This window comes from Elephas maximus, chromosome 17 (genome assembly GCF_024166365.1).
Source record: "Elephas maximus indicus isolate mEleMax1 chromosome 17, mEleMax1 primary haplotype, whole genome shotgun sequence".
Lineage (NCBI taxonomy): Eukaryota > Metazoa > Chordata > Mammalia > Proboscidea > Elephantidae > Elephas > Elephas maximus.
This window is the reverse complement of record NC_064835.1, coordinates 63,220,928-63,234,019: the sequence shown is the minus strand read 5'-3', so window position 1 is coordinate 63,234,019 and position 13,092 is coordinate 63,220,928. Positions and strand designations below refer to the sequence as shown.

The 13,092-nt window shown below is 37.3% G+C and overlaps 1 protein-coding gene across 6 annotated transcripts in view; it reads right to left on the bottom strand.

Annotated features, from left to right (window-relative positions):
* EXOC6B (exocyst complex component 6B) overlaps positions 1-13,092 on the bottom strand; it is a 713,117-nt gene that overhangs the window by 562,667 nt on the left and 137,358 nt on the right. For all 6 annotated transcript variants that reach the window (XM_049856497.1, XM_049856495.1, XM_049856493.1 and 3 more), the window contains exon 6: positions 3,375-3,579. In XM_049856497.1, the coding sequence (XP_049712454.1) occupies positions 3,375-3,579 (205 nt within the window). The remainder of the gene's footprint in view (positions 1-3,374; positions 3,580-13,092) is intronic.

Sequence of the window (13,092 nt, the reverse complement as noted above, 5' to 3'; positions counted from 1 at the left end):
CACTACTCCCCCAATCAAAGAAGGAAAAAAAATTAATCTTGAAAATTACATCAAGGGAAAAACACTGGGTATGTTTTCCACATAGAACCTATTGGAAAGAAACAGATCAGAAGCCTACTAAGTTTTGGAGGGAATTATAATGCCAAAAAAAACCCCACAAATCTGGACTAAACAAACCTTTGACTGTTCAGAACCTTAAAACCCTCAGGCCCCTAAATGTGCAGGAGCAGAAAACAGAAACTGATATATACAGAGAGAGAAACAGAGAGAGAGAGATGCAGATGTAGATATATAAAGAGTGAGAGAGAAGTACACCTTTTAAGAAAATTTAGATCTTTCTGAAGCGTACATAGGGAAATATAGACAAGGAAAAATCTCTTAGAGGGTATAGCCAGTAGCCCAGGAGAACAATCGACAAACCAGTTCCTTCCACAGAAATAAGGTCTAGGCAAGGAATTTCCCCATAACCAGGCCAGAAGGACTTCTCAATGTCTGCCCAAGAAAATTACATGATTTGCTATGGAACAGTGAATACAGCGTGTCTTCTACTCTTCCCTTTTGTAAATCAAAACTTTTATTGTGTGGTTATCCTACTCCAGCTTCATCACTGTACATTAGGGAGGTGGGGAGTGAAGACAGAGATGCAGATAACTTGTCATTTTAGTTCACCCGTCATCAGTCCATGAAGAGCCCCATCTGGATCTAATGGAGAGGACTGAGCATCACTGGAAAATACTAGACTTTGAGATGGATGTAGTGACTAGATGAGATGCTGGTTGTCTCTCTTAGGGAATGGGTGAGTGTGTTCTATGTATGGAAGAAAGAGCGAAGGGTAGACTATGGGAGAGACTAACTACTATTTACCAAATCTGTGTTCTCCTCTTCTTAGAGACAGAGCAAGATTACACTTCCCAGCCTCCTTTAGAGATTGTTGTTGTTGTTAGTTGCCACCAAATTGATTCTGACTCATGGTGACCCCATTTGTACGGCGCAAAACTGCTCCATAGGGTTTTCCTAGCTGTAATTGCCAGGCCTCTCTTCCAAGGCACCACTGGGTGAGTATGAACTGCCAAACTTTTGGCTAGTAGTTGAGTGCTTAATCATTTGTAACAACCAGAGACTCCCCCTTACTGATAGGTATAGCCATATAATGAAGCTCTGGCCAATGGAATGTGGTTAATAGACATGTGCTATTTCCACGTAGCCCTAAAAACTCTCTTTTGTCTTTCCCTTTCTGCACTAATCCTGGAAGCCATATTAAAGATGGCAGAGCCACATAATAGAAACATTCTAAGTCCCTAAACCATCATTGAGAAGAAAACCATCACAATGAAAAAAATCATTTTGAGCTTGACATACATGAGAAACAAGCCATTTCCTTTTCCTCTTTTCTAACATCTATTAATTCAAATAAATACTTCTTGAACACCTACTATGTACAAAGTATGTAACAGTGCCTCTCTCTCCTACTTTACTTACTTTCTAGGTACTAAAGAAGATTTAAGAGCCCTAGTGGTGCAATGGTTAAGCGCTTGGTTGCTAACTGAAAGGTAGGCAGTTCAAGCCCACCATCAGCTCCCTGGGAGAAAAGACTTAGTGATCTGCTCCTGTAAAGATTACAGCCTAGAAAACTCTTATGGGGCAGTTCTATCCTGTCATTATAGGTTTGCTATGAGCCAGAATCAACTCCATGGCAACAACATCAACAGAAGATTTAAAAAGGTGAAAGATATCTTTACTCAAGGATCTTATATACACCATAACAAAAAACCAAAAAACCCAGTGCTGTCGAGTCGATTCATAACATAGGGTAATAATATATGTAGTAAAATCCATACTGGAGATGAAAACTTTTATATGAGGAACGAAGGGTTATCAGTCAATTAATAAACTCCAAATTCATAAAAGGCTTCTTCACCATCTCTTTATATGACCAAAAAATAGCAAACAACTAATAATTTATACAAATTGAGTGCCATAGTGGACAAATTCACTCCAATCTGACCTGAATTCTACTATAGGCTCTGACCTTTACAATTGTCTGAAATTGAACAAATTACTTCTCTCCCCTGGGCCTTAATTTCTTCGGATAATCAAGGAGTAAGACCAAATAATATTATTCATTGAATGAGGTAATAATATTCTTCACAGAGTCCTCTCTTTCATCAAAAGGGAAGTAAAGTTAATTTCTCAAGCTAAGGCTTAGAAAAGCAACTTTAAGAAAGGAAGCTTCCAGAAGCTTTGTACTATACTCTTCTATATTTTGAAAATTTAGGAAATATTAATCAACTACAATACTCAAAGACTTGTCTCACAAGATACCTTCATTCCTATACTCAAAATACACTCAACAGCACAAAAGTATATTTTTAATGATTAATTTTGTTATTATAACACTACAAGAAGACATGAAATATCTATTTCTATCAGAAGTTTGTCATCAACTAATTTTAAACGTTGCACTTTGTAAAGTTTAACACTGACAAAACTGAAAAGAAGAAAAAGAATAACAGAAACAAGTTTATCTGCACTCCCTTAAAAAAAAAAAAAAAGCACTCCCTTAGGAAAGGGTAATTGGCAAATCTCTTTTGCAGAATTAAACAGATACTGGAAAGATTAGTAAGGCTAGCTGAGACCTAAAATATAACCCCAAATATAATCTACTCCCTTATTCCCCCCAGATGATAAGAATTACACATGACTTTTCAAGAACACAGTTGTTTATAGAACCAAGAATCATTTTCCATAAACAACTAAAACTTCTATTTCTTATCCCAAAATAGGTGGCTACATAATCAGGTAAACCGAGAAACTTCAATAAAATCAATGTGATTTAAATTTCAAAAGAGCAAGTAGTACTGAAAATCATTACTATTACTGCTCTTTTATTCATAATTATAAAGAAATTCAGATATTCCATGTAGCTTTGGTCACTTAGAGATTTTTTTTTTTAACTTAAAGATTTCTAATACATTTGTTAACTTACAGCTATAAAAAAATCCCCTCTATGATCATAATTCACAGGATTTCCTAATAAGTCTTTTTTCATTAACACCTGTTGATTAGGTCATTAAGTAAGAAGACAACTTTAAAAGCTCTTGGGCTTCAAATCATAACCAAAATCAAGGAAAGTACTTTAAAAAAACAGAAGATCTCTTCAAATCCAAAATATAAACCATCACAATCAAACAGCATTTACTGAACACCCACAGAGCAAAATACTAGTCAGTTGTCGCACTAGTCCCCATAAAGACAAAAAAACTTCCCTAAAATGACAAGATAAGCAATAATTAAGATACTTGGTAAAGAAAAACTTACGTTTAACTGAATATTTGTAAAGCCAATGGCCAACCTATCACAAACACAAAACCTACTTGCTTCATGGCGGTCTCTCCAATTTTGTCTGAATGTTTGCGGATACTCTCCAGAAAGTCTTTGAGATCGGACATAGAAACGTCTTTTATTTCTTCGCGAAGTTTGGGGATGTTGTCCACCATCACCTTGCAGAATCGATAATGGCTCACTTGAGGCAGATAAGTATGCTCTAAGTGCTCCAGAGTTTTCAGTGCAGGATAGTGCCTACGAAAGGAATTGATCACTTTCAGCTCAACTCGGTTTTCTTCAGGGTCACAGATATATTCCTCAGGCAAAATTTCTGAATTAGTTTTCAGTACATATTAAGACAAATCTACTATTAAGTTTTAATGAGAACAATGGAAAAATCTCAAATCATTAAAGATTAATACATAAATTAAAAGTCTAGTATATTATAACCAAAAATTCTTTTATCCCAAGAATTTAGAAAATCTATCAATGATGTCCATTATATAAAGAATTAAAAAATATTATCATCTCAAAAATTATCCTATATAATTAAGTACCAAGGCTAGACTTCCAGCTATGGCAGAGGGAAGAGTTTGGCAACTCTTCTTCTCAAAAAACAACCAAAAACTAGACAAAATTGTCAAAAAGAACTCTATCAGGGCTCTGGAAAACAGCCAATCACAATAGACTTTAAGACAAGAACTATTGCTAGAAACAAAGACAGACATTTCATAATAATAAAAGAAACACTATTTATCTGATAGGTAGAAAAACTTTCATAGCATACAAGGGAGAATAAAACTAAGATTGATAAAGTTGACTAGGTAAGAACCTAAAATAACTTATGTATAAAAAGAACAAAATAAAATAATAAAGAGGAAACAAGCAAAGTAGTAAAGATTATCTGCAACATATATAGGAAATATTAATAAACTTGAGTTAAAAAAATAGCACTGAACAAAGAAAATTCACGAAAGAACAAAAAATGGGCAACATATTTTTTAAAAATATGAAATTAATGTGAAGAAATGCAAATCAAAAACACAATTTTGTCACTCAAACTGCCAAAGGTTTCTGAAAAGATAATGTGTATTATCGTCAAGGGTTTCAATAAATGGAAACTGATAGTCTGCTAGCCAAATATTTTTCTTCTAATGACACAAAGTTTCAATGGAGAATTTTAGCAAAATGGGTATTCTCAACAATTCCACTTCTAAATAATATCAGATGTACAAAAGATAAACCAAACCAGCTGCCAACAAGTCATTTGGACTCATAGCAACACCCACTTGTGTCAGAGCAGAGCTGTGCTCCAGGAGGTGTCAATGGCTGACTTTTCAGAAGTAGATCACCAAGCCTTTTTTCCAAAGCACCGCTGGGTATACCTGAACCTCCAACCTTCCAGTTAGCAGGCTAGCGTGTTAACCAATTGCACCACTCAGAGTCTTGAATTGTAGTTTTGTTTTGTTTTTTGTTTTTAAGCAAACTTAAAAAATTAACCTAGATGTCTAATAAAAAGGAATTGGTTAAATATATTATGATGTACACACACACACGTAGTAAAAGACTAACAAAATAGCAAAATATCTACAATATTGTTAAATAAAAATTATTTCAGAAATAGCACATATAATCATCTGATTTTTCAAATTTATAAATATGCACGTAGAAATGATGAATTTGTATGCATTTATAAGATATGTATCACTGAATACACACATACACATATAAGCACATAGACTAGAAAAATATATACAAGAATGTTAACCATGGGTTTCTGTTTTATTTTGTTTTGTTTGGATAGCAAAATTATGGGTGACAATTCTCTCCTTCATGCTTTTAATTTTCCAATTTTCACATTTTTCCATGATATTTTATAGTACAGCAAAAACTCAGTTCCATCCTTATGAATTAAAAAAAAAAACAACTTATAGCTCTATTTGGGATTTTTAAAATGAATTTCACAGCAGATAATTGAAGCTCTTCTTGCTCCAACACACTTCATACCACAAAAACTAAAGACCAGGGACTGGTTTTACTTTTTTTTATTTCTTTTTATGTTTTCCTGAACAAGTTCCAAAAAACAAAATCTTACTCCAAATAAATGGAGGGAATAAAGGTTTATTCCCCCTAAATTCAAAAATAAATGCACATATATAGTTAAGTCAGGAATAGTTGCTTTTGTTAAAATTTTACAGACTCAAAAACAGTACAATTCACATGGTTTTATGTAAACAGAATGGTGTTTATACTACAATTAGGTATGAAGAGCTATGTGCAATAAAATGCAATTCCTCTAGAGAGAAACTTTAGACTGGATAGAAAGCCAGAAATTAAGCCAAAAAGATAAACACACTTTGGGGCTTAGTTATATTTTGGAACACTGTTTATAGAATGAGAAAAATCCAACAATGTTGCCTGCGGACACAAGGCACACTCACTGATGAGACACATGGCTGCATGCTGAAACATCTGGTCTGTCAAACAGCTCCACATTTTTCAAGGCTAATTAGTACAAAAGACAGTGATTCCTAGTAACAAGGAATGTCATTTTATTTCCCTATTATTGTTTCCCCAGCATACTCATATTCCAACTATAACAGATCAATAAGATTTCAGCTTATTCAAATATCTAGTGTATTTCCATAACAGTAACAGGTTAAAGAATGACAGCTAATTAAACACCCCATCAAGTCAATTCCGACTCAGCAACCCTATAGGCCAGGGTAGAACTGCACCATGGGGTTTCCAAGGAGCTCCTGGTGGATTCGAACTGCTGACCTCCTGGTTGGCAGCTGTAGCTCTTAACCACTATGCCACCGCGGTTTCCAAACACATATATAGCAGGCACCAAAAGAAAAAAAATTCTACTTCCAGTGGCCAGAAGAATCCAAAACTAGATTTTGACATTACATCTGACAACCCCCAAACATTATAAAAACTGAATTAAAGCCAAATTTCTAATTTTCATTTGCATGCATGTGCTCATTCACACTCTCTCGCTCCTTATGCAGGCTTTATCTCTAATAGAAATGTGTTTTGAAAGAAAGTAAATGAAATAAAAGTAGGGAAAAAAAAGGAAGAAGACAGGAAAAGAGGTCTAAATAATCCTATCAATTGGTTAAGTGAAGCCTGAATAACTTAAATATGGTTGAAAGCTATCATGAGAAGAGGAATGCTAAATCCGGGTAAAAATGATTTAGATACTTCCTTGCCATGCCCTAGAATTCCTTCATAATGATTGTTTTAAAATTCCAATAAGTGATCCCTTAAAGTGGATCATAACTACCCCAAAAAAATTAAAAAATATTCAGAGTAAGATAAAAATAAGAAACAAAAGCTCTCACCACAGAAAATACATCGATGATTAACAAATATTTAATCCTTTCTATTTTTTTTTTTTATGTGCTAGATATAAAAAGAAGGTCAGATATCTTCCCTTGGGGAGCATAAAATAATATAATCCATATTTAGAGCTAAAAAAAAAAAAAGGTAACTAGGTTTTCAGCCATGAAGAAGTAACAAGGAACAGACCTGACCTCCCACTTTAAACAAGTATAAAATACTGGCTAAGATAAATCAGGCAACTGTTTTTCAGATATTGGACATCATGCAACACAGAACTGTGATCTCTGAAAGAAGGGAAACAAACAAGGTAAGTTTAATAATTACCCAGATTATCTACGTGAAGGTGACTTCCAGATTGTTGATATAGTGAGGGAAAACCCAGAGTCTCGTACCCTTTCTGAGTTAAAGAGTCAAAAATAGGAGTTTAGGAAAGTGAAGGCAACTTGAAGTTGTGAGGCAGAGTTCCCCCCAACTCAAAAAAAAATGGAAGCAATGCAGAAAAAGAACTACAGAAATCTGCACAGGAGTTCCCTTGAGTCTTTGCTGAGTACTATGTCAGGCATAGGTAAACTGGAATTACACATGGGAAGGGAAGGAGGGATAAAAGGAAAGAGAGAGGCAAAGAAAGAGAGAGAGAGAAAAGAGAATGTGAGAAACTAAGAGAGAAGGGCTGGAAAGACATAAGATGAACACTTTCAAGAGCTCTGACAAGACAGGGAGATGTCTGAACTCTGACCACCCAGATGGAGAGTCCTTGGTGATCTCTGGGTTATTCAGGGTAGATTACAGATTTTACTTATTTAGTAAAGCTAAACTACCCCTGGAATGAAGGTGGGCCTAACAACATTTTAAAATGGGATTTAAAAGGATTAAATTGATCTGGAAACAACCTATTTGCCAAAACAAAGCCCAACACTCCCAGGGGGGCAGACACTCAACAATGTAATAAAACGCCCAACATTCAATCAAAAATTACTAGACATAATAAGAACTCCAAAAAGTGACCCATAACCCAGAAAAAAAAAAGTCTACAGAAAGAGACTCAGACATTGCAGAAATTATAGAACTAGGAGAGAAGTACATTTAAAAAGCTATGACTCTGTACTTGTATTTTTTAAAAGACACAAAAGTAAAAGAAATAAAACCAAAAAAAGAGAACTTCTAAAGATGAAAAATATATTCTCCGAAATGAAAATTTCACTGATCAGGCAATTAAAAAAAAAAAAAAACCTCAGTGTACTTGAACACAAAGCAACAAAATCTATTCAAAATAAAACATAAACAGAAAAAAATAAAAAAAGAACCAATCCTCAAATCACTTGTAAGGTAACAGCAAGCTGTCCAACATAGATGTAATGTAAGCTCCAAAATAGGGAAACGGACAGAAAAACGGAAAAATAATGTCTGAACATCTTTTAGATTTTATGAAAATTATAAATCCACAGATCCAAGAAACTAAACAAACTACAAGCAATATAAATACACACACATTTACACCAAAGTACATCAAAATCAAACTGTTAAAAACAAATGATAAAGACAAAAGCTTTAAAACATCTGGAGAAAAGACACATATGCACAGAGGGACAAATATAAAGATCGTTTGCATACTTCTCCCCAAAAACTATGCAAGCCAGAAGTCAATGAAATGATGTATTATGGGCTAATTAAACTATAAACCTAGAATTCTATACCCATCAAAAATAACTTTCAAAAATGAAGGGGAACAAAGAGATACCATTTCACACCCATAAGGTCACCATGAGTCGGAACTGACTCGACGGCAATGGGTTTTTGGTTATTGTTGTCATTGTTAGATACCGTTGAGTCAATTTCGACTCATGGCAACAATGTGTGTACAGGGTAGGACTGTTCCACAAGGTTTTCAAGGATGTGACCTTCCAAAAGCAAATCAACAGGCCTGTCTTCCCAGGTGCACCTCTAGGTGGGTTGAGATTGCCAACCTTTTGGCCAACAGTCAAGTGCTTAACCATTTGCGCCACCCTCAGACTCCTTGACTGTAATTTAAAAAGAAAAAAAAACACATATGCAGACAACAGCAAGTGTTGACATGGGTGTGAAGAAATTGGAACCCTCGCATTCTGCTGATGGGAATGTAAAATAGTGCAGCTGCATTGGAAAACAGTCAATTCCTCAAAAAGGTTACCATATGACCTAGCAATTCCACTCGTAGGCATATTCCCAAGAGACATGTCTGCACAAAAACTTGGACATTAATATTAATAGCAGTATCATTCATAACAAAAAATGGAAACAATCCAAATGTTCATTAACTGATAATAAAATGTGGTATATCCATACAATGGAATATTATTCAGTCATAAAGAGAAAATGCATGCTATGACATGGTTAAATCTTGAAAACATTATGCTAAGTAAAATAAGCCAGACGCAAATGGATAAATATTGTACTATCCTACTTATATGAAATATCTAGAACAGAAAATGCACATAGAATATCAAATGAAATAAAAAGCCATGAGGAAATACTAACATAAATAATTTGAAAGTTTGATAAAGAATAATAAATTTAAATAACTATCTATAAAACACTTCCCCATAAAATTTTTATTAATTACAAAGGGAAAAAGAGTAACCTTACAATGGAAAAGGCTGTAAGACACCATCTTAAGTAATCAAAATGAACGTCATCAAAAATAAGACAAATCAAATGCATGGGCTGCCTGATAAGATGTAATGAGACGAACACAGCATCACTTCTGTGACAGTCCAGCCAAGGACACAACACGAAGTATCAGTCAAACTCAAAATCAAAGGGCATTTTACATAACAACTGGCCTGTAATCTTTGAAAGTGACCAGGTTATGAAAGTCAAAGAAGACTGAGGACAGTTCCAGGTTGGAAGCAATGATTAAAAGCAGCATTTAATTTGAACTGGATTCTTTTGCTGTACAGCATGCCTGGGACAACTGGCAAAACCTGACCTGGGTCTGAGGATTTAGTAATGTGAATTTACTAATTTTTATGGCTGCACTGTAGCTGCATACGAGAGTGTCTTTGTTTGTAAGGAACCACACTAATGTATTTGAGGATGCTGGGGCACCACGTTACCAACTTACTTTCAACTGGTTCAGGAAAAAGTTCTACTGAACTATGAACTTGAGATTGTTTAAAAATAAAAAATTTTAAGACCTACAAAATAAATCTGACTATATCCAAAATTTAAAACTACTTCATAACAAAAGAGTCTAACTGTACTGAGTTCATAGATAAGCCATGCATTGGAAGACAAATTTGCAGTATGGTTAATATCCAAAGTATATAATAAATTCTTATGAATCAAAAAGAAAGCAGGAGACAACCTAAGAGAAAGATGGGCAAAGTAGATGAAAAGAAATCCAAATGTTCAAAACCCAATCATATTAGTAATCAAAGAAATGAAAAATCAGAACAATGAACTATCATTTCATAATCATTATTGGCAAAACAAAAAGTTTGACAATACAGATGTTACCAAGAGATAGAGTAACAGAAACTTCCAAAAAATGCTGGTGATAGTGTAAACTGGTAAACCACTTTGGAGAACAATATCTAGTAAAATCAAAGACACACATCCGCTTTCATTAATCCAGCCAATCTCCTTCTACTTATAAATCCTAGATCAGCAGAACTTGCATCACCCAGGAGCTTAATAGAAAATACAGAAGCTCAGGAACCACCCCACACCTACTGAATCAGAATCTATATTTAATAACCTTTCATGTGATTCACACACACAGCAATGTTTGAAAAGCACTGCCCTCAAGAAACTTTAATATGTGTCCAAAGAGACATGCACAAGGATATCTACTGCACCACTGTCTGCAATAGCAAACAATTGGAAACAAGCCAAAAGTACCTCATGGTATGAGCCAGGATAAGTTATTCTGTAGTAACAAACAACCCCAAAAATCTCAGTGGGAGGAGGCAGGGCCAAGATGGCAGACTAGGTGGATACTACCGCGGATCCCTCTTGCAACAAAGACTTGGAAAAACAAGTGAAACCGATCACATACATAACAATCTACAAACTCTGAACAACAAACACAGACTTAGAGACGGAGAACGAACAAATACGGGCAGACAGCGATTGTTTTCAGAACCAGGAGCCAGCGTACCAGGCAGGTGACCTTCGGAGCCCGATCTGGGGCAGAGCCCGGGGGGCAGACGGCACAGACAAGGGGGCCAGCCCTACCCCCCGAACTCATCCCGGGAGAGAGCCTAGCCGGTTGGCGCGGGCGGCGTAGAGGCACAGCCGGTGGGAGAAGCACCCGGGAGGCAGTGACTGATCTTGGAGTGGGGAGAGCAGCGTTCCAGCCGGGGAGCCGTCCTGCCGGGAGTTTGGCGGGAGGCAGGCATGGCGCTAGTGTGGGGATCAGCTATATTTCCCTAAAGAAACCCCGGGGGCGGGCCCAGCCATTCGTGCGGGCGACGCCCACCCAGTTCGCGCGAGCGATGCAGCCCACCGGAGGGAGAAGTCCCCGGGAGGAAGTGACTGGTCTCGGAGCGGGGAGAGCAGCATCCCAGCCGGGGAGCCGTCCCACTGGGATTTTGGCGAGCATGGGCAGGGAGTAAGCGCGTTCCCCTGAATAGACCCCGGGGGCGGGCCCAGCTGTTCGTGAGGGCGACGCCCACCCAGTTTGCACGAGCGGTGTGGCGCACAGGAGGGAGAAGTCCCCAGGAGGAAGTGACTGGTCTCGGAGCGCGGAGAGCAGCGTCCCAGCAGGGGAGCTGTCCCGCCGGGATTTTGGCGAGCAAGAGCGGGGCGTGAGCACGTTCCCCTGAATAGACAACGGGGGCGGGCCCAGCTGTTCGTGAGGGCGACGCCCACCCCATACGCGCGACCAGAGCGGCGCGCCGGAGGGAGAAGTCCCCGAGAAGAACTGACAGCTCTTGGAGCGGGGAGAGCAGCATCCCAGCCGGGGAGCCGTCCCACCGGGATTTTGGAGGACGCGGGCAGAGCGTGAACGCGGGGATCAGCTCTATATTCTGAGGTGCTACCCTCCCAGCTCTCTGATCCCTCCCCCACCCTCCCCAGGCGGCTCCATTAACATCTGAATACCCTGAGCCAGAGGGAGAATTCAGATAGGGACCTGACTGCATTTTGTTTTAGCTGATTACCTGGAAAAACTAGTTTCCCAGTGATGGCTCGGAGACAGCAGTCCATATCAAACCACATAAAGAAACAGACCATGACAGCTTCTACAACCCCACAAACAAAAGAATCAAAATCTTTCCCAAATGAAGATACAATCCAGGAATTATCAGATACAGAATATAAAAAACTAATTTACAGAATGCTTAAAGACATCACAAATGAAATTAGGCTAACTGCAGAAAAAGCCAAGGAACACACTGATAAAACTGTTGAAGAACTCAAAAACATTATTCAAGAACATAGTGGAAAAATTAATAAGTTGCAAGAATCCATAGAGATACAGCATGTAGAAATCCAAAAGATTAACAATAAAATTACAGAAATAGACAACGCAATAGGAAGTCAGAGGAGCAGACTCGAGCAATTAGAATGTAGACTGGGACTTCTGGAGGACCAGGGAATCAACACCAACATAGCTGAAAAAAAATCAGATAAAAGAATTTAAAAAAATGAAGAAACCCTAAGAATCATGTGGGACTCTATCAAGAAGGATAACTTGCGAGTGATTGGAGTCCCAGAACAGGGAGGGGGGACAGAAAACACAGAGAAAATAGTTGAAGAACTACTGACAAAAAACTTCCCTGACATCATGAAAGACGAAAGGATATCTATCCAAGATGCTCATCGAACCCCATTTAAGATTGATCCAAAAAGAAAACCATCAAGACATATTATCATCAAACTTGCCAAAACCAAAGATAAACAGAAAATTTTAAAAGCAGCCAGGGAGAAAAGAAAGGTTTCCTTCAAGGGAGAATCAATAAGAATAAGTTCAGACTACTCAGCAGAAACCATGCACGCAAGAAGGGAATGGGACGACGTATACAGAGCACTGAAGGAGAAAAACTGCCAACCAACGATCATATATCCAGCAAAACTCTCTCTGAAATATGAAGGAGAAATTAAGATATTTACAGATAAACACAAGTTTAGAGAATTTGCAAAAACTAAACCAAGACTGCAAGAAATACTAAAGGAGATTGTTCGGCCTGATGACCAATAATATCAGGTACCAGCACAATACAAGGTCACAAAACAGAACATCCTGATATCAACGCAACTCAAATAGGGAAAGCACAAAAACAAACAAATTAAGATTAATTCTAAAAACTAAATAAATAAACAAAATAATACACATAACAGGGAATCATGGAAATCAATAGATAAACGATCACAATAATCAAAAAGAGGGACTAAATATAGGAGGCATTGAACTGCCAAATGGAGAGTGATACAAGGCCA